This window comes from Panthera pardus, unplaced genomic scaffold, assembly GCF_024362965.1.
Source record: "Panthera pardus isolate Hobbes unplaced genomic scaffold, ASM2436296v1 HiC_scaffold_6, whole genome shotgun sequence".
Lineage (NCBI taxonomy): Eukaryota > Metazoa > Chordata > Mammalia > Carnivora > Felidae > Panthera > Panthera pardus.
In genome coordinates, this window is record NW_026526991.1 from 105,366,357 (window position 1) to 105,387,799 (window position 21,443).

Here is a 21,443-nt window from a genome sequence, read left to right on the forward strand (position 1 = left end):
GTATTTGACTTAGACCATACATCTTGCATTCTGAATGTACTTGTTTTCTTTCAATAAACATGTATTAGCTTTGCTGAAGATGTGAACCTGTTTCTTCCCCAGCAACAGGGTCATTATTCCTCTTCCCTCCCCATGATTGGGAAGTTGAACCATTCATCTCTCTTTTCTGTATATGGGTATAGTGGTGAGTACCTATGGAGAAAGGTCACCTTATCCTCCTTTCTTATCTAAGTCTATAATTTAAGATTAAGTGCATAAAATGACTTTAGTTTGCCAGGGAGGCTGGCTTACCTTTTCCTATCAGTAGTCTTCTGTGGATCCAAATGCATTATTAACCTGATACTCAAAACTAACTGGTTGTAAGTAATCCCATTGATATGTCAGACAGGTCTACAACTTGTAATAGGATTTTACTTATGATAGTACAGGAAACATTTAACTATAGTTCTACTTTATGTGCTCATCTGTAGTTTTATTAGAAACTGCTGGCATAATTTATTTGTAGAAAGTCCAGACTGAATCTTTGTTTCTGTTACTCTTTGTGAAGAATTAAATACATGTTGAACATGTATAAATATTTGAGCTGTTTTACATTTTATATATAAATTTATATTTTATACTTTAAAATCAGTCTGCCAATCATTTTAAACTATTATCTATTTTCAGTTTTCATATAATTGATTAAAAACATTTTTTTATTATTTATTTTTGAGAGAGAGTGGGAGCGAGAAAGGAGCACAGAGAGGGAGACACAGAATCTGAAGCAGGTTCCAGGCTCTGAGCTGTCAGAGTCTGACTCTCAGGGCTTGAACTCAAAAGCCGAGAGATCATGACCTGAGCTGAAGTCAGACGCTTAACCGACAGAGCCACCTGGGTGCCCTGTATTTGATGTTTTAATGAAGTTTATCATTTTAATCTTATGTTTTATTAGGCACAATCCTTTAACAATTTTTGTTGAAAAAATTTTAAAGCATTAATTAATTAATTGAGGCCACCATGAAGTATATAACATATTACAGAGAACTGTTCTCGGGGCCATGGGAAAGAAGACCACAAAGACACTTAAAGTCTTCTTTAGGAAATGATACACTAAAAAAGTAAAATCCAGTCAAACACGAAATAAAACAGTATAAGTCAATGAGACGAGCTGTAAATCAGATATTATATTCGTTGTCAAATGAGAGCTGCAGACTTCAAGTGTTAGAGAAGTTCAGAAAGGGAGGCAGTTGCTATGGATTAGGGCATGTATATTCTCTGGTGAAAACTGCTTCTTGATTGAGGGGGATTTGAAAAAGTCTTAAATATTACAGTGGTTTGTAGCCCTCCGAAGAGCCATAGCACATAAACATGTAGTATATCTAGGTTAATAAAATTTTCTGGGAATGGGAGAAGCAAACTAAAAGTGCCTTGGGGGAAAGTGGCAATCATGAGAAACTGGGCACCGAAGGACAGTCAATAAGTTTTAGGTAAGTAATGAAGAGAGGGTGTTTTATAAGTAAGAATTGTAGAGAAGCAGAGTCAAGATAGATTTCTTGGAGAAGATAATTTTTTAACAGTTGAGATTGGGTATGTTACATGTCTTACATGCGTCTTAATACTTAAGCCCCTAGTTATCTTGAAGAGTAAAGAGTAGGAAACTAAAATCTTAGGATTTCATTTTAAACATGTCCAAATTCAAGTGTTGTGGTAGATTACCTATTGTGCCTACATGTTCATCCTTTACCAGTTTTCTGACTGGAGGTAGAAGGTCATTTCATTTCTTCATGCAGGTATGTTAGCAGTACTATTTATCTTAGCAGACTTATTAGATATGGAATTACCGTTCTCTTGTGCTTTCATTTATTCACTAAGTTGCAGAATATCAGAATTTTAGAGAATAGGGAAAACTGTAGAGATTGTTTAGTTTTAAACTCCTCTTTTAGATTAGAAATGAGGAACTTGAGGCTCAGAAAGGTTGAGAGACCTATATAAAGTTCCATGGATATTAGTGGCAAAACCAGACTTAGGTCTTCTGACTTCTGGTCAGTTGCCCTTCTCACAGTATCCTTCTGTCTAGTAGAAGCTTCATCTGGAAATAGAAGTCTTAATTTTAGTGATTTATTTCTTAAGGTCTAACCAGATTATCATTTCTTTCTTCATTTTGTCAAGAATGTAGAAAGGCAGTGGGTGGGGGGTTTTTACTTTTTCACTTTATTAGTCTTAACCTTAGGCAACTTATTTAACCTTTTTGCCTAATGTTCTTTATATGTTAAATGGGGATAAGAAAACTTATCTAATGATAAAGTGGCTGTCAGGATTAAGTTAGATGGCCTTTATAAAGTCCTTTCTTTTATGCTTGGCATATCTTAAGAATTGAGTAAAATTTTTTTCTTTTTTTTCCCCTTTTTTCTCTCTAGAGCACTTACCACATTGCATTACAATTATTTATTTTATACACACCAGGTGGGGTTCCTGGAGATTTTTCCCCTCAGTAATTTCTCAATTTTGTAGTAATAATATGTGAACTGTGAATATATTCTTAAAACAAAAAATGAACCATTCAAGCTACCCCAGGAATTTGCTACTAAAACAAACATAGGAATGTTCTTGTATTTCATTTGTCTGTTAGAGAAGAATTAATTAACTGTTGTTCATTTTTAATAGTCCTAATTCTATAATAAACTGACTTTACTTCCTACATTGTTACTTGTTTGAGGCCTTGCTTTGACCTTAAGAGAGAATTGCTTCATTTATAATTTTTCAAAGAAAGTGTATTGATTCTTTCATTTGGCCCTGGTCTCTGTCCCTGACTGTTTCTTTGATTGCCTTACAGATCTCTGAGGAACATGAGTGCAATGATGAAGTTTCTCAGGAAGATGAGGGGTTTATGGGTATATCCCCTCTTTTACAAGCACATCATGCTATGGAAAGAATGGAAGAATTTGTTTGTAAGGTAAGATGACAGTTTCTTGTTATTCCTATGCTATATATTTAACCCTTCCCAAACAGAAACCTTTAAGGAGAGCTGCCTTTGGTTTACTCTGGGGATAATCTGTAGCAAAATGGAGACAGAAACAATATCATGACTTTAACCCTGTTTAAGACAAAATACATTTGTTTGCCTGCAGCAGCCATGATAAGGTTGTGATAAAACTAGAATATCCATCTATTAACAAGTGTTTCCTGATGTAAGTTAACAGAATAGATGTCTTGTTGATAGTTTAGATAAGACAGGATGAAAGTTGTGTGTGTGTGTGGGGGGAGATGATGCCTAGAGATACTGAAGTCCCAAGTGCCTTGAATCTCTTTTGTTATTTGACTGTGATGGCAAATGTGCTAATTTTGCTAAAGATTATTTGGCTAATCAAACTATTCTTTAGATAGAAATTTCCTGGTTTTCATGAACATCCAGGATTTCCAATTTAGCTGGCATGTTTTCAGTCTCTAAAGTTTTTATTCTAACACATTATCTGATTCTTTAAGACCTATTGTGGGGATTTTTTCCTTCTAAATCGGTAACTGGAATTGGGGGTGCTTTCTTAGAGAAAATAGGGACACTGGTAAATTTACAGCTACTTGATAATGTGATCATTAGATAGGGCTCTGACAGATCTAAAGTCACAAGTCAATCTATGTTTGTATGTGTAAATAAATTCATTTGTTAAATATTTCTGGAGAACTCTTGATCATTTAGAGAGAAATTTTTGTGACTCTTAGCTTTTTCATGGGTTTCATGAAACCAAGACTTTTTATGCCTGTGGTCTTGGATCCTGAAAACTAAATTAGGTTTGCTTACATTCACAGTGGTGGTAGAAATAATTGGGGCCAGTTGACTCTAGAATACTATACTTTGGACAAGAGGATGAGAAGAGGACATTATAGACACCCCTTCTAAGATAAAGGGATGGATGAAGAGTGGTGAGGGAGGGGTATAAATATTTATGGGTCTACTTAGAGCCTAGGAAATTTTAATCAGTGTTTGAAAATTGATGAAAAAAAAACCAAGCAAAACCATAGCAAAAAGCCAAGCAAAACAATGCATTCTTTCTAGTGATTGCTGTCTTAGGAGAATGAATACAAAAGTATATAGAAGATACATTTTGTTTTTCAACAGGCAAATTTGATGGTAAATCTCTCAAAGTTGGATATTTAGTGTCTGGGCCATTACGGATTTTTAATATTTATAGATCAGTGGGGTCCTATTCTCTTTTATTCTTTTTTATTCTCTTTTTCTGAACTAAGAGTAAAGAATAAAGCAAATAAAACTTTCAGTGTGACAGCTAATGGGAGAATAACTAGGGCATTTGTTTGCTCCAAACTATGATTTACTGAAGAAAACTGAATGGAGCACAAAAATTATTACCATTCCCTTATCACCCTCTAGAGTTTGTCTGTGAGAGTGGTCTGAAGGGGCTTCCTGTGACATGACATTCTCCAGGCTTGCTTCACCTGCTGCCGTAGTGCACCTGAGTGTACTTGACACTAGAAAAAATTTTTTTCTTGTATTGGAAGCAAGTAAACAGTATTTAAAATGAAGTGTCCTGTGGCCTTGCTTGTATACTTACTATCCCTTTTGGAAAAGCTTTTCTTATAGGAATAGGGGAAATAAAATCATATAATCTTTATTGAGTGTCTAAGTTTGATCATGGTCTCTTTTTTCCCAGCCTTCAATTAAGAATAAATGTTTTGTGCGTTAATGGTCTAATATGAATCCAGTGGACCATTGCTCAGACATTTCTTCTATGCAGTGCCTTTGTTCTGCTTATAAATGAATATGTATTTGACTAAGCTGTGATCCTATCCTTTTTACTATGGAGAAGTAAAAGAGGATGCCTGTTTGGGTTGGCATTTGGATGGACTCCCAAGTTGAGAATTGAGGTTGCAATGTCAGTTGAATATGACACTAATTTCAGTATAATTATGAAAGTATATCACCTTGGCTCCGTTTAGACCGTTAGAATGTTTGTTTAGAAACAGTGGAGAAAAAAATCACTCTGATATTACAGGCAAATACAACTAGTAAGAAACTCAACATATTCTTTCTGACTGCAGAAAGTGTTCATTTTGACTGTGTGGGATAACACAATAGCACTTTTCATATGGTCACACAGAGCTGTTTGCATATTGTGAACTACGGAGCAGTTGTGAGGATTGATTTCTCTTTTTCTCTCCCTGTTAGCATATAAAATTCTCCCAAAGTGAAACAGTAGCATCTTGTAAAGTTAACATTAACAGTAACTATCTTTTTTCAAGTAAAAATCAGATAAAAGAAATTCAGTATCTTGGAATGTTCTCTTTCTCTCCAGAAAGTCCTTATACCAGTAGACATTAAAAATCTAGATTAGTCTTTTGGCATTATTATTTTTTTACTGTATGTTATGAACAAGCATGGAATGGTCAGATTTGCACCCGTAACTGCAGGCCTCACAGTTTGAGTTAGAAGGTGAGACAGGAAGTGGGGAGGCTAGAGAGTGAGTTTCAATAGTGTTAAGAGGGCCACGTCTACTCTTAAATTGTTCTCATTTCCTTTAGAGTTACACAGAAGATCAGTTCTTTTATAAATGTATTTCAGTAAGAAGGATTAAGGATAGCAGAGAACAGGAAGATGTGGAACAAAAGTCATTTTGCATAGTAGAGAGAGAGAGAGAGAGAGAGAGAGCGCCAAGTTTGTATAGCTTAGCTGTGTTATTTGTCACAAGAACCCTGGGGGATAAGTGTGGGGGTCATTGTCTGAACCTGAAGCCTGTAGGTTGACCACGTACCTGGCATTTTTCCTTGTATCCTTCTGGTTAGTAGAAATAAGTTAGTTGAGGATTAAGTGATCCTTGTGATGTGTACTCTCTGGGCTGAGAGACATTAAAAGAAACAGTGCAGAGGTTGACAAACTTATTTTAAGGAAGAGTACCAAATTCCTGACCCTTTCCTGTTATAGTCTTTGGGGGAGGGACAGTGAAGAAAAGGGAGAAGGGGAGGTGGTGACGAGACTTGAAGGGCAGTGAAGGTTGAGTTTCTTTACCATCTCTCCAGCATGATTGAGGGTGGATTAGTCACTAACTCTTAGGTAGGTAATAAATAGCCTCTGGGGATGGTCAGGATTACATACCACCTGTGGGGTGGATGCTGGGGCTTGCTTTGGGTTATTTCATTTGATCCTTAGGAAGTAATCAAAGTATTGTTACCTTCATTTTATAAATGAGGAAACTGAAGCTTGGTGATTTTCTTTTTCTTTTTTTTTTTAAGTTTATTTTTGACAGAGACAGAGTACGAGCATGAGCTGGGGAGGGGTAGAGAGAGAGAGAGGGAGACACAGAATCCAAAGCAGGCTCCAGGTTCTAAGCTGTCAGCACAGAGCAGGGCTCGAACTGTGAGATCATGACCTGGGCCAAAGTCAGACGCTTAACTGACTGAGCCACCCAGGCACCCCTTGGTGATTGTTGTGGTAGGAAGAGAAGGGAGAGGGAGAGATTTTAGCAGAAGACACAAAAGTGATTCTGATATGTTGTTGGGGTCCAGGAGCAAATGTTCAAGAAAGAAATCTTGAGACATCTTTGGTGCAAAAAAGGTGGTTTTATTAAAGCATGGGATAGGACCTGTGGGCAGAAAGAGCTGCATTGGGGTTATGTGTGACTGATTATATACTTTTAAGTTGGGAGGAGGTTAGGGATAGCATAAATCTCTAAGGAATTTGGGAGCAAGATTTCCAGGACCTTGAGGGACTAGCTGCTATTAAGAAAAGATCATTTACTACTGCCTAGTAAAACCACTTGTCATGAGACCCTTCAGATGTGTATCAGTGGGCCATATGCTTGGAGGGTGATTGCTAATATGTATCTTGGGGAGTGGGTAAAGATAAAGAAAGTTTCCAAAGGGATCTTCATATGTTAAAGAAGACTTATAGGATCCTGGAGTTCAGGCTAATGTCAAGTTAAGGTTGCCTTTTGCCTCTAGCAAAGTATTAACATTGAGATCAGCGAGTTCCGGGAAGAAGGCCACTCTGCCTGTCCCAAGTACTTGTCAGTGGGCTGTAAGTTGTAAGGAAATTTACTTTTTTCTTTTGCCTTTGTTCTTTACATCAATTCTGTATACCAACTTAACTATTAATAGGGTTCTGTTGACTGGAAGCCTTACCAATAACATAAACTCAACTATACTGTATTCTTAAAATAAAGTAAGCTAGAGAAAGAAAATGTTACCAAGAACATCATAAGGAAGAGAAAATTCATTTATAGGACTGTACTGTAAAAAATCTGCATATAAGTTGACCCATGCATTTCAAACCCACATTCAGGGGTCAACTGTAGTTCTTTTTTCCACCAACAGAAATATTAAATATAAGAACGGTCATATTTAATACCACAGGGAATTTTCAGAGGTAAAGTTTGTTGTGGATAATGAAGGAAGGAGAGTTTGTATATGTGGACCTCTCACCCTGCCTTTAGCCAGACTGAAACCAAGCTTGAAACCACTCCTTTAGGGCAACCAGTGTTGCTATGTTGACACAACCACATACGTATTTGATATTCTTCTTCCAGGTATGGGAAGGCCGATGGCGAGTAATCCCTCATGATGTACTACCAGACTGGCTCAAGGATAACGATTTCCTTTTACATGGACATCGGCCCCCAATGCCTTCTTTCCGGGCCTGTTTTAAGAGCATTTTCAGAATACACACAGAGACAGGAAACATCTGGACCCATCTCTTGGGTATGTAATATCAATGGTGTCAGGAATTAGTGATTCACTTTATATTTTTTTCCCCCATGTATTTGAGGGTTAAGGATAAAACTTAAAATGTATTTGGGACTTGCCATTTTGTTTTCTGAATTTCTAATGATAATTTCTTATTGGTTTACTCTGTGGTTATCCTAGTTTGCACTTTGATTTTATTATAGCTGAGTCATATTTTTCTCTACTTAGATTGTCAGCAGTGTCCTTGAACCAGGCCAAGGCCATTTTGCTATACAAAATGTGTATAATATTTTAATGAACAATGTGAGGAGGGTGGTTATTTAATAGGAATAAGCTGATTTTGGGGGAGCCTACGTGGCTCAGTCAGTTGAGCGTCCAACTTCGGCTCAGGTCATGATCTCACAGTTTGTGACTTCGAGCCCCGTGTTGCTCTCTGTGTTGACAACTCAGAGCGTGGAGCCTGCTTTGGATTCTTTGTCTCCCTCTCTCTGCCCTTACCTGCTTGCACTCTGTCTCTGTCTTTCTCAAAAACAAAAATGAACATTTAAGAAAACCCTGATTTTTCAAAGTCATTACTTAAAATATTCACAATTTTAGTTTCACTTGAAGTAGAATGTGATCTATAATTTTTTTTCCATCATGATTGCATATTAAAGAAAGAGTACAACGAGGGAAGATTAATCTTTTCAACAAATGGTATTCAGGAAAACTGAGTAATTATATGTGAAAGAATCAAGTTGGACCTCTACATCACTCCATATACAAAAGTAACTCAAAATGGATCAAAGACCTAAACTAAAACTATAGAACCATTAGGCGAAAACACAGATGTAAATCTTTGTGACCTTGAATTAGGTGACAGTTTCTTAGAATTGATGCCTAAATTTGGCACAAGCAACCAAATTAAAAATAGATAAGTTGGACCTTCTCAAAGTTAAAAACTTTTGTATGTCAAAGGACATTATCAAGAAAGTGGAAAGATCACCCACAAAATGGGAGAAAATATTTGCAAATCATACAGCTGATGAGGATCTAGTAAATAACTTTCTACAACTAAACAAGAAAAGGACAAGCATCTGAATAGACATTTCTCCAAAGATCTACAAATGGCCAGTAAACACATGGAAAGATGCTGAAGTGTCAACTCTGTTTCAGTTAAAAAAAAAAATGATGCTCAACATCATTAGTCATTTTGGGAAATGCAAATCAAAAACTTTGAAAAATGTAATGAGATACCACTTTATATTCACTAGAATGGCTATAATCAAGAAAATGGAAAATAACAAATCTTGGCAAGGATGTAGAAAAATTACAACTCTCATACATTGCTGGTAGGAATGTAAAATGGTACAGTCTTTATGGAAAACAGTTTGGCACTTCCTCAGAAAGTTAAACTGAGTCACTAGCAGTTCTGCTCCTTAGTTAGGTACTCGAGAATATTGAAAACATATTCATACAAAAACATGTATACAAATGTTTTTTGCAACATTATTTGTAATAGTTGAAAAGTAGAAACAATCCAAACATCTTTCAGCTGGTGAATGGGTAAACAGGATGTGGTATATCCATACAAATGAAGTATTATTTCACAGTAAAAAGAGATGAAGTACTGATATGTGCTGCAGCATGGGTGAGCCTTGAAACATTATGCTAAGTGGCATAATCCAGACTGTATGATCCATACACATGAAATGCTCAGAATGGGAAAATCCACAGACACAGTAGATTGTGGTTGTCTAAGGCTGTGGGGTAATGGGGAGTGGGAGATGAATGTAATAGGTATAGGCTCCTTTTTGGGGTGATGAAAATATTCTGAAATTAAATAATAGTGATGGTCGCATAACATTGTGAATATGTTAAATCTTTTCTGGCTTACCCGATTTGACTTGCATTTCATATCACACATTTGACTTCCATTGTGTCTCCAAGTTCTTGCCTGCTAGTGTAGTGAGAGTGGAATAGAGAATCAAATCCAGCTTGTTGCTGACTTCCAACTCAGGGGTAAAAGATTTATTAAATAGATTGAACAGCCAGTCACATAGCACATGTTTAACTTCTTTTTTTTTTTTTTTTTTTTAATGTTTGTTTATATATTTTTATTTTTATTTTTTTTTAACGTTTATTTATTTTTGAGACAGAGAGAGACAGAGCATGAATGGGGGAGGGTCAGAGAGAGAGGGAGACACAGAATCTGAAACGGGCTCCAGGCTCTGAGCTGTCAGCACAGAGCCCGACGCGGGGCTCGAACTCACGGACCGTGAGATCATGACCTGAGCCGAAGTCGGCCGCCCAACCGACTGAGCCACCCAGGCGCCCCAATGTTTGTTTATATTTGAGAGAGAGGGAGACAGCATGTGTGGGGGAGGGACAGAGAGAGAGGGAGCACATGTTTAACTTCTTAATTTCTGTGCCTTCCTTGTGTTAAGTGGCCTTTCCCTAAGCAATAAAAACATGTATCTCATTGTGAAAAAGAGCAGTTGAAAAACTGGTTATGAAATAACATAAATGGGCATAATTTATTGTCCTTCACTTTTGAATCTATTGGGTCAGTGGACAGGACCAGAGAAGCATAATATTCCTTGACACCTATTGGTGGAGGAAAGCTGTATTTCTTGCCAGGGTTTGGAGGTATTAGAATTCATTGCAAAGCAAACATAAAATGGACCTTTGAAAGCTGGACTCCAATATATGTGCCAAAAACTAACTAACTTACTTTCTTTCTCTTTCTTTCTTTCTTTTTCTTTCTTTCCTTTCTTTCTTTCTTTCTTTCTTTCTTTCTTTCTTTCTTTCTTTCAGTTTATTTATTTTGAGAAAGAGTGTGAATGGGGGAGGGGCAGAGAGAGAGAGAGAGAGAGAGAGAGGGAGAGACAGAATCCCAAACGGGCTCTGCTCTGTCAGTGCAGAGACCAGCATGGGGTTCAAACTCAAAATTCATGAAATCATGACCTGAGCCATAATCAGCAGTCAGGCGCTTAACTGACTGAGACACCCAGGTGCCCCACCAAAAACTTTCTAAATGAAATTTTATACTAGATCTAGAGGTAGAAGTGGAATAATTTAGCCTTCTAAGGAGTAGCAGCATTGTATTTTTTTTTTTTTTGATTATGCTGTTAGATAAATAAGTTACTGTATTCTACAAACTCATTTTTTGAGGCTGAGGAGTATAGGGTACCAACCATGTATGAAGTAGACCAAAATTTTGGATAAGCCTCAGTTATTTGGAACATTTTTCTTATGGAACTTTTGATTTAGATATCATTATGATTGTGAAGGACTGAAAGCCTAATGAATATACAGCACTGTTTCTTCACAAGGATAATCTTTTCTCTCCCCACACTCTTTTCATAGGTTGTGTATTCTTCCTGTGCCTGGGGATCTTTTATATGTTTCGCCCAAACATCTCCTTTGTGGCCCCTCTGCAAGAGAAGGTGGTCTTTGGATTATTCTTCTTGGGGGCCATTCTCTGCCTTTCTTTTTCATGGCTCTTCCACACAGTCTACTGCCACTCAGAAGGGGTCTCCCGGCTCTTCTCTAAGTACGTATCTGAAAGCCTACATTGTAATCAAATATTAGAGTCAGTGGTTAGGGAAAAACATCCAGTAGAGTAGGCAGAATTCTTGATACCATCTGAAGAGAACTTAAAAAAAAATTATTTATTTAGTTTTTAATTTAAAGCAAGCATCCTAGTTTGCCTCTTGGCTGTTACTGCTAGCTCATGTCATAGGGGATTAATTGGAACCTGTAGTGGGCAGTACTTTTTAACATCAAATGGATTTTTTTTTTCTTAATTTAGACTGGATTACTCTGGTATTGCTCTTCTTATTATGGGAAGTTTTGTTCCATGGCTTTATTATTCTTTCTACTGTAATCCACAACCTTGCTTCATCTACTTGATTGTCATCTGTGTGCTGGGCATTGCGGCCATCATAGTTTCCCAGTGGGACATGTTTGCTACCCCTCAGTATCGAGGAGTAAGAGCAGGTAAGAGATACGGGAGTTTTGCATTGGACATTGATTTATTTATCATTTTATTAAAGGCCTACTTGGCAAGTCTTATGCTGTGTACTTGTGATGCAAATATAAATAAGCCATAGTTTCTGTTCTTCAAGGGCTTTTTATGTAGTAGTGTTCATCAGTTATCTTAAAGCACTAGAGTTTAGGGTATTGTGAGCTTTATGAGCTGATGTATATATTTTGTAATTCACTTGAGTTTATGGCTGTATGCTGTCCATAAGGCAGCAAGTGGCTCTGTAACCTTTGTAAAACAATGATTATTCTTAGTCTGTCAGCTTGGAGTATACTTTTTTTTTTAGTGATTTGTTCTTTTGTTGTTATCATTTTTTTTTGTTTTGTTTTATATTTTTATTCTAACATGTGTACTGCTTAGGTAAATAAAAACTTCACTCCATACTGATTGTATTCTACTCAAGTAGGCACCATACATCTCTTCTGATGTAAGGATAAAGAGGCTTTTTATATTTAGGATAATGGCTTGTTTAGCTGGAGATCATATGGAAAGCCAAAAGGCCTTGGCTGAGCTTTCCTGTAGAAGTGTGGAGTTCAGAGAGACATGTTTTTGTCTCCCAGTAGCCTGGGGACTCCTTGTAGCCAGAACCATGTCTTCAGTTTTCTATCCACAGTGCCAAGCCTGGTGCTGAGAATGAACAATTAGTAGTAAAAGGAGTATGTTTTCTTTTGACCTTTAAAAAAACAAAAACAAAACATTGAGTATTAAAATCCAAGCTGCGGTTCTTCTACGGTTACCTAGAAGGTTAGAAGTTAGAATTTAACTTCTTGTTAATGACCACTGTTAGCAACAGTCTACCGACTTCCCTTTTTAAGTGATTATATGAGCAGATAACCAGTGGTCAGGATTGGCGTCCAGTAGTACTTAACTGTGGTGCTAAGCCTGCTTAAGCATGTGAGATAAGAAACATTCTGCTGTGATACAAATCAGAAGAACCAAGTTCCTGAGGTTCTGACTTCCAAGAATGATAGGAAAGACCAGTAGAGCCTTTATTTAATACGTAGAGGGAAATAACAAGTGAAACAGGATCATGATGATTTTTCTTCTGTGAGGAGTATTGCCATTTTCCTCTTCTCTTGGAGATGTATGTGTATACATATATTGCTGCATACCAGCAGTGTATTTGGTAATGTCCAAAGCAAGCAATATGCCTCCTGTATTTTGAGAGTTAAAGATCATTTTTAACTGTGTCAAAATGTAGGAGCAGTTACTGGCTGCTGAGAGGTGTTCCTGTGGTGTTTTGATGGACACAGATTTGTGTATATATTCATAACTTCACACACATATAAATTACTCAGCTTTTTACAGACTTTTACTTAACATTCTATTTATGACAGTCTAGTAATTTTTACTTTGTTTTAGTTCACTTAAAAAAAAATTTGTTGATTGAGATCACTTAGTTGATCTTATAACCTAGGTCCTATCCAGAAGTTTGAAAAACACTGCTATAAATGATCTGGAAAGCAGTAGGGCTGTGGTGGAGTGATTCTGATAGATTTCTGTACCAGATTGGTACTTTTTGGGCCTGGGAGCTTTCAGGAGCAGTCGTGCCCTCCCCTCCGCCCAGTTGCCACCTCCACCCTTTCACTCTGCTTAAACGCCAGGAATATCTGGTGTTTCACAGGGAAGATAAAATATGTAAAACTGCTCTGTTTTGCAATCTTTGTCTATAAACAGGCAACATTTAGGGAAGTTTAAACAAACTCCTAGAACTGTCTATTCTTGAAACCCTTAGCAACACAATTCTGTACCCTTTGAGGACTGCTGACTTGTTAAACTAAGCATCTCTTAGCGGGAGGCTCCTTGCATTTGTAAATAGATCTGTCTTTTAGAACTTAGCTGTGCTGTCTGGTGTGGCAGTGTCCAAGAGTTTGAAGAACCTTTTTCCTTTCAAACAAGAAGCCAGTGTTGCATCACACTTGAAATATTCAGTTTGTAGAATTACTAGTACTGTGTTTTAATATTGACTCCTTCTTCCTTATTTCTCTTCTGCATTTTTGCTTTATTCTGTTCTTATGATTGCTAGGAGTGTTTTTGGGCCTTGGCCTGAGTGGAATCATTCCTACCTTTCACTATGTCATCTCGGAGGGATTCCTGAAGGCTGCCACCATTGGGCAGATTGGCTGGCTGATGCTGATGGCCAGCCTCTATATCACAGGCGCTGCCCTGTATGCTGCCCGCATCCCTGAACGCTTCTTTCCCGGCAAGTGTGATATCTGGGTAAGTATGATCAGGGGCAGTTAGTGTATATACATACATATCTGTTAGTTTGTTATTGGAAGACCGGGGAGTGAAATAATTGAAAAAGTTTTAGACTAAGAACTGAGAGACCTGTATTCTAGTTGTAACTATCCCTCATTAGTGTTTCTCTGGATAAGTACAGTGATGACTTCTGAGCACTAACTTGGTGTTGGCATGGTAGTGAGTTATCACTTTACATAGATTACCTCATTTAATACATCGGCCGTATAAGGTATGGCAACTTTTATTAATGTTTTCATTTTACAGATTAGGAAATGTGGTTTAGGGAGACTAGCAACATTAGGACAAGTTACTCCTGGGTGGTAGGAGCAGAATTTGAATCAGGCTAGTCTGATATCAGAATCTGTGCTCCTGTATACTACACTGAATTGGCCATGCATTTAGTTTGTTTTGGTTTCCTCATTTGTAAAATGAGGGTGATAGACTAGAGTTTTTACCAAAGTCCTTTTTCATACTAAAACACAGTGATTTGTAATGAGAGATTGAGTGTGTATATGTGTGTTTGGTTACAATAGGAGGTAGAGTTAACTAGATTGTGGTTAAGAGAGAAGGAAAAAGGGATGGAAAAGAAATAGAAGGGACCAACAGATGGAAAATTTTATAACTGAAATTGGCCTGAAACATTTTCAATAGGTATAGAATTGGAGTGTTGCTGGATATGAAGTCTGACCTTTGGAATTCTGTTCCTCAAACCTGTTGCTGATTATTGTAGGCTAAGTTGATCACCTAGTCTTCAAAGTTTAATTTAGCCCTCCTAAAATGAAGATAATACTAATTTAGGCAATCTTTCAGGTTCAAATTAGTTAATTTATCTTTTGGAGATTGCCTCATCATCATTTTGATGTTGATTATGGAGATAATTCTCCCCCCACTTTTGGGAGAATGAATCCCCATTGGTTTCCTAGGAAGCCTTTCTTGGGATGTGATTTGTGGGTACTTCTAGTTTACACCTTTAAAATCAATATCTTTCCCTTGATGAATACTGTTTTTGCAACTGTACTTCTTCATTTTGAGAGTATAATGAGAGAATAGTGTAATTTTTGAAGTGATGTTTGGTGCACTGAGCAATTGATAACCCCTTTTAAGAAATGAACTAGCATTCAAAAGAACAGATTAAGTCAGAAAAAAACATCACATGCTTATAGACCAATTTCTTATTTGAGAAGGAATTAAAAGTCCCTGGCTTCCCTAGTCTTTTGATAGAGTATGTTCATGTAATTCCAGACTCTTAGAGCTGAGCAGACATATGTTTTGACCTTCTACCTAATCCTAGAAATCCCTGTAGTTTTTCTGGGAGAGAGCAACATTTAAATGGCCATAGCCCTGGTGCTTTATTCAGTCCATGATAAAAATCTCTATCAGCAATGAGAAAAACCTCCCCATGTCTAACTGCTGTCCATTGCTGGGCAAGGAGGAATCCTTGGGCCTTTGATGTCTGTTGGCAAGAGTATGTGTATGTCATTTGCCTCTGAGTTCACCAGATACTGCAGTGTTACGTGTGCAAATCTTCATGGTTAAAACTTAGTGGCAGCACCTTGATTTCTTTGGGGATGGCTAGCCTTCGGTTCAGCAGAATGTGATATGCCTAATGGATGTTCCAAGATCTGTGGACACTTCGAATTTAAGCTCTGTCACCTCCGTTCCCTGCCCTGCTCAGCACAAATGATCTGCAGACTCTTTAGCAGACTTTAATAACGAATGGATTTCTCTCCCCCTCCCCACTCCCCCTTGCCTCCAGTTTCACTCTCATCAGCTGTTTCACATCTTTGTGGTTGCTGGCGCTTTCGTTCACTTCCACGGTGTCTCAAACCTCCAGGAGTTCCGTTTCATGATCGGCGGAGGCTGCAGTGAAGAAGATGCACTGTGACACCTTCCAGAAGCCAGGGATTGTGACCCTGAACCAAGGCCTGTGGTACCTGCAGGCCTCTCTTACTGGCCATCGATGCCAGTGCCAGAGGAGCCCCAAAACTTTGACAGCCTCATGGGCTTTGTGATGCCCCTGGGGCTCCACCTGGTACATGGCTGAGAAGAGAAAAACAAAAATAAATCATACCTCAAAGGATGGAGTGCATCAATTTGGAGAAAAGGAGAAATGGCCCAGACCTTGACTTATACTTGGGATCTATCAGTTGAGGGCTCTGCAAGACCCTTGGCAAACTGGCTTCTGATCCGTGTTCATATTTATTTGTAGAAGATGGGAAAACAGTTTAGCTGGTGGTTTGTTCTCCCTTTCTCTCTCCTTAAATCAGTAATACAAACAAATTTAGGTGAACATTTGTATCCTATTAAAGGGTGGGAATGTGATTTTAGATGCTCTTTTGGGAGAACAAAGAAATTAATGTAAATAAGATTTCTAACTTACTGTTTAAATAAGAATTTATATAAATGTTTAAAACATAGGGGTAGGGGAGGGAAGGGAATTTTTGTATAGAATGAAACATGCAAGTACCACACACTGTTTCAATTTTGCACAAGGTGACTGTAGGAGGTTCAGGTGATGGCCCCAGAATGTATAATGCCTTGGTACACCAAGGTGCCTTCTAAAGGCTGACATACCTTGGACCCTGGGGGGCAGAAAGTACAGCCCTAATCCAGTGATCACATGACCACTCTCATGTCTGAGAGCTTTTGAGAGTCCTGTGGTAGAGGGAAGCTGTATGTGTTTTCTCAGTGGAAGCAGCACGTGAGGCTAACAGGATGTGTTAGATAAAGGCTCTAGTTAAGGTATCATTTGAGAGACTGACTGGTTGTGCTGATAGTGACCCCTTCTAAAAAGTAGAGCCATCTACTTGGGAAAATCAGTCATGCCAGCAAAGGGGTAGTGGAGACAGTAGGAGGAGCTCTGGAAATGTTCTGATCTAATTACTTCCTGGCATCCTATTCAATTTTGTGGTGATTTTTATCTGATTGAAGGGATGTGAGTTTTCCATATCCTTGCTATAGAGCTCTGGAATGTCCTAGAAATTTCCTTCTGTTAAAGTCACTGCCCTAACTACCTTTCTTCCTCCTGGGAATGTAAGTGGACCTTTCCCTGGCATCACAGTTTCTGGCATGGAGCCAGCTACAAAAGAGATTCTGACTTGTCCAGGTGCCTCCTGAGCTCATTTACATAGGTTGGAGAATGCTTCCTTTAGATCAGGAAAGATGAATTTCACCTCTAGCATCGCTTAGTAAGCCTAGTTTGTGATACACATATCAGCTGTCCTTCGAACAAGAAGGCCAGTGGAACTCTTATAAAAGCAAAGTCCAGTACCCACCATGGAGTTTTCAGTATTCTCTGAACCCCAGTTTTGGGGGATAGCATGATGGGAAGTTTTAAAAGAAAGTTGTTTGTTACTGCCAGGGAATCTGGTACAGTCCTTAAGCTGTATCTTTAAAGAGCTGCCAGGAATAGAAAAATGAGTTTTCGTGCCCCAGAGGTACCCTCAGGGAGAGTGGTAGGGGAAGGTTCTGGTTCATAGAACCCTGAGCTTGGCTCATAGGCAAACCACCGAAATAGCACTTGAGTCTTAGGTTACTTGCTATCATCCAAGACTCCAGGTGATTGAGTTACACCCTGGGGATTGTGGGCTTTAGAGGGAAACATTGAGGCCCTGAGCACAGGGACTGGCACCAAATAGGTGCTTGGGAATATGGGGAGGGCCTCCTTTTCAGTAATGAGTTTCCTTGGTCATTATTCTCCTTTCTCTCCCCTTCCAATCTCCAGCAAAAGCTGGGAACCAGGAAGAAGGACTCCACTGGTAGAACTTGGAAGGAACTTGAGTGTTTTGGTTCTGAATAAGGTAACTGCCCTGGGTGCTAGGGGACCCAGCAAAAGACTGAGTGGGTGAACTGGTGCAGTGCCTGACAACATAAAGAACAGTATTACTCCCTTTGAGGGAACGGTCCAGCAGGTCAGTGGCCATCGGGAAGAAAGCTCACTTAGTCTCATGGAAGCAACAGCACATATCAGAAGCCAGACTTGCTCTTCGGTCATGCACTTCGGGATACAGGGTGTAAGATGCAGCCCTGTAACAACACCAACAGAAGTAGCAGTTTCCGGGCCCAGTCACCCCACACCCCAAAGGAGGAGCTGAATCTGGTTCAATATAGCACAAACTGTTAGGAAAAATGAAATTAACATCAATGATGCGTAATCCAGTAAAAATCTCCCTCTTTAGGGTGTGTGTGCGCGCGTGTGTGGGTGTGTGCGCCCATTTATATGTGTGTGTCTATGTGCAACTCACTACCAGTAGCCTCACTATGCACTTGGTCTTCACAGTGCTTGCTGAGAACTCTCACCAGGTTGGCGCCTGAATGCCTTACTCTCAGCATCAGAGGCTTGCTTGCTCTGTGCAGATTTTTAATTTTCTTTGTTGGCCCTAGGCTGGTTAGGACCTCTACAGCTTCATTCACCATTAAATAGTGGCCTTTTTCAGTATTTTCCCCTTCCCCTTTATAAATTGCTGAAGCCACAAAGCACATTTTTGGGGATCATAGAAGGTTGGGGTTCCAGAGAGGCCTCTGTGTGATGGTTCCATTCATCATGGGATTTCCCTTACTTGCTGTATTCTCAACTTCTAATAAAAAGAACCAAATGGAATATGAACTTTTGTTGTGTACTTTTTTACTGGTTCAGCTTACCTCCCTTGAAGCCTTAATTTAGACACTGAAGCTTATCTTCAGAGACTTCTCATTCTCAGTGTATAAGTCAAAGTATGCCCACTCACTTTTCCTGACCTTTCTTAAACTTTCATGACAACTGGGACCAGGTTAGAATGGAGGGGAGAGCTAACTCCAAGGCCAGTTCTCAATTTATGGTTAAAGTTTATAAGAATAATACCTAACATAATGGACACTTCATGGGAAAGTTTCTGTTGAAGGACTCTTGACATTTCAGATACCTTTAACCACCTCCCTGTGAACAGATCAGTATTCCCTCATTTCCTGGATGAGGAGACTGAAGCTCAGAAAGGCCAGGTCTGAGTCTCTTGTGCCAGCACTCTTCACAATAAGAAGAAAGTTTGGGTTAAATAGTCTCATGTGTGTTGACTTAAAGGTTTTGGGATTTGTTAACCCTTTGTGTAATTTACAAAAGAGGAATCCCAACCCCTTTGCCTTGGGTAAATTGTTTTGCAAGGGGAATTTCCAATATTTGAATTCTCATGTTTAAGTATAGATCTAACTTTAGGGTTTCCCTATATATTATCTGTGTATAGAACACTGGATTGCATTCTTTTCTAAGGCCTTTTAAAAAAAAAACACTTGGTTTTTTCCTAGTCTTTTGCTAAAAACGGTCTATATACTCCCTTTCTCAGGTGATTTCTGTGGATATTATAAAGGAAATAAAGGATAAGTTTGAATTTTGACTTTATAGACTGCTAGGGCTCTGAGTTCCCTAAAGAAGCTCCTGGCAATGTTGCTTTAAAGTTATCCCAGAAATAATATCCTTGTCTCTAGAATATTGTGCTTCAGTTACAGCACATTCTGTATTTTTCTTCCCTCACTGGTCATGAACTATTGACCACTGCTCCCTGTTTCCTAATGTGCAAAATTTTTCTGCCTTCAACTTTTTGACTTGGTGGAAACAAGGTCAGTTTGCCTCTTGTAACTTCTACTTGTGATGGCCTAGGGGAAACTGAGGAAACAGGGAATCTAGCTGCACGAACATGAAAGCCTCTCATTATGGCCCACTACCATCCCTTGCCTTGGCTATGCTTACCTGAAAAAAGAGGTAGGTTAGAGTTAGGTTCTGCCATTTGCCAGTGACCTAGGAAGAGTCGTTTTATTTTCCTAATGCGCCTTTTCTCACCTGTTAAAATGGGCTTATATTCTTTGCATCTTTCACTGAGATTAACATTTCTCAAAGTTTACATAGTGATTGGCTGGCATTTCTGCCAAACTCTTACTCTGATTCCTCCCTTTTGTCACCCTCTTCCCTGTATTTACTTTTCTGGCTTTAAGATATGTCCATTTCCTTGTCCTCCTAAACCAAAACTTCACTTAGCATTATGAAGTAGTGAACTCTTAACCTGAAAGCACTTCTATTAAAATGTACAAAATTATTAGGTGGATCTACTAGTTAATGTATCACTGGTACTGAGAAAGGATCTGAAAGCAGCTTTGAGTTACTGGTCATCCAAAGGCGTGCAACATTGTAAAGAAATGTCAAGATTCTGTCTTCCAGAATCTTGTTCTTTATTAAATGACTTTGGTTTTAACTTTGTTCCTCTGAAATCAAAGTGATGGCTCTTTAGCTTGGGTTAGGCTGCCACCTGCTGTCCTTTATTCTGTTAAAAGAAGAAAGGAATAGTTTTGACCTCAGGAGCTCAAGAGAACATTCTGTTCTGCCAGGCGAGGAACAAGGCTAGTTATCAGAAGTAGTTCATTCCTTCCATTGGTTCTAAAAGTGATTTCCCAATTTTATGGTCTCCTCTTGGCCATGCAGAGGCATGGGGATGAAGCAGACAAAACAAGGCCAGGAGCTGCCCGGCACTTCTTTTTTTTCTTTTAATTAATTTTTAATTTTTTTTTTTTTAATTTTTTTTTTCAACGTTTTTTATTTATTTTTGGGACAGAGAGAGACAGAGCATGAACGGGGGAGGGGCAGAGAGAGAGGGAGACACAGAATCGGAAACAGGCTCCAGGCTCCGAGCCATCAGCCCAGAGCCCGACGCAGGGCTCGAACTCACGGACCGCGAGATCGTGACCTGGCCGAAGTCGGACGCTTAACCGACTGCGCCACCCAGGCGCCCCTAATTTTTTTTTTTTATTTTTGAGAGAGAGAAAGAGAGCGTGAGCAGAGCAGGGGCAGAGAAAGAGGGAGTCAGAGAATCTGAAGCAGGCTCCAGGCTCTGAGCTGTCAGCACAGAGCCCGACGCGGGGCTTGAGTTCATGAACCATGAGATCATGACCTGAGCTGAAATCAGATGCACACTTAACCAACTGAGCCACCTGTTCACCCCCACTGCCCCAGTACTTCTAATCTTGGTTTTTAAATTATATAGCTGAGATGGTTGATAAATTTGCCTGAAAATGCTCTCCCTGGTTGGGCAGGGAAGACAGGCCTTTCAAAAGACAGGCTTGCTGTTTTAGGGAGAAAGACAAGCAGCCTGTGTCTGGGAGTTGGTAGTAGAGGTTGGATCCTGTTGGAGGCCAGAAACAGACAAAGAAAGGCAGAGGGAAGGCCATGGGTCCTGGTTGGGGGGTGGGGGGGGCAGGGGGGTGTTGCTGGAGCAACAGTTAGGAAGTGTTCATGTTGCCATGCCTGTCACAGTAAAGTCTTATCATGAAGGTGGTGGCAACCGAGGGGGCTGGAGAAAGGGTTCCCTGATGCTTTCTTTAACCACCTGTGCCAGGCGGACAGACACCTGTGATCTTTGCCTGTTATTCTTGGCATCCGAACTGTCATATCTTGCCCCCACCTTCACAAAATGAGGGAATAGAATAATAGTAGTTAACATGTAATTCATGCTTACTATATGCCCAGCACATTACATGAATATCG

At 39.1% G+C, this 21,443-nt stretch overlaps 1 protein-coding gene across 5 annotated transcripts in view; it reads left to right on the forward strand.

Moving 5' to 3' along the window:
- The window catches only part of ADIPOR2 (adiponectin receptor 2), an 83,789-nt gene extending 65,244 nt beyond the window's left edge, over positions 1-18,545 (forward strand). For all 5 annotated transcript variants that reach the window (XM_019464962.2, XM_053895942.1, XM_053895941.1 and 2 more), the window contains exons 3-8: positions 2,813-2,932; positions 7,512-7,683; positions 11,017-11,203; positions 11,462-11,649; positions 13,722-13,915; positions 15,696-18,545. In XM_019464962.2, the coding sequence (XP_019320507.1) occupies positions 2,813-2,932; positions 7,512-7,683; positions 11,017-11,203; positions 11,462-11,649; positions 13,722-13,915; positions 15,696-15,824 (990 nt within the window). In that variant the 3' untranslated portion in view covers positions 15,825-18,545. The remainder of the gene's footprint in view (positions 1-2,812; positions 2,933-7,511; positions 7,684-11,016; positions 11,204-11,461; positions 11,650-13,721; positions 13,916-15,695) is intronic.
- Positions 18,546-21,443: the final 2,898 nt, after the last annotated feature.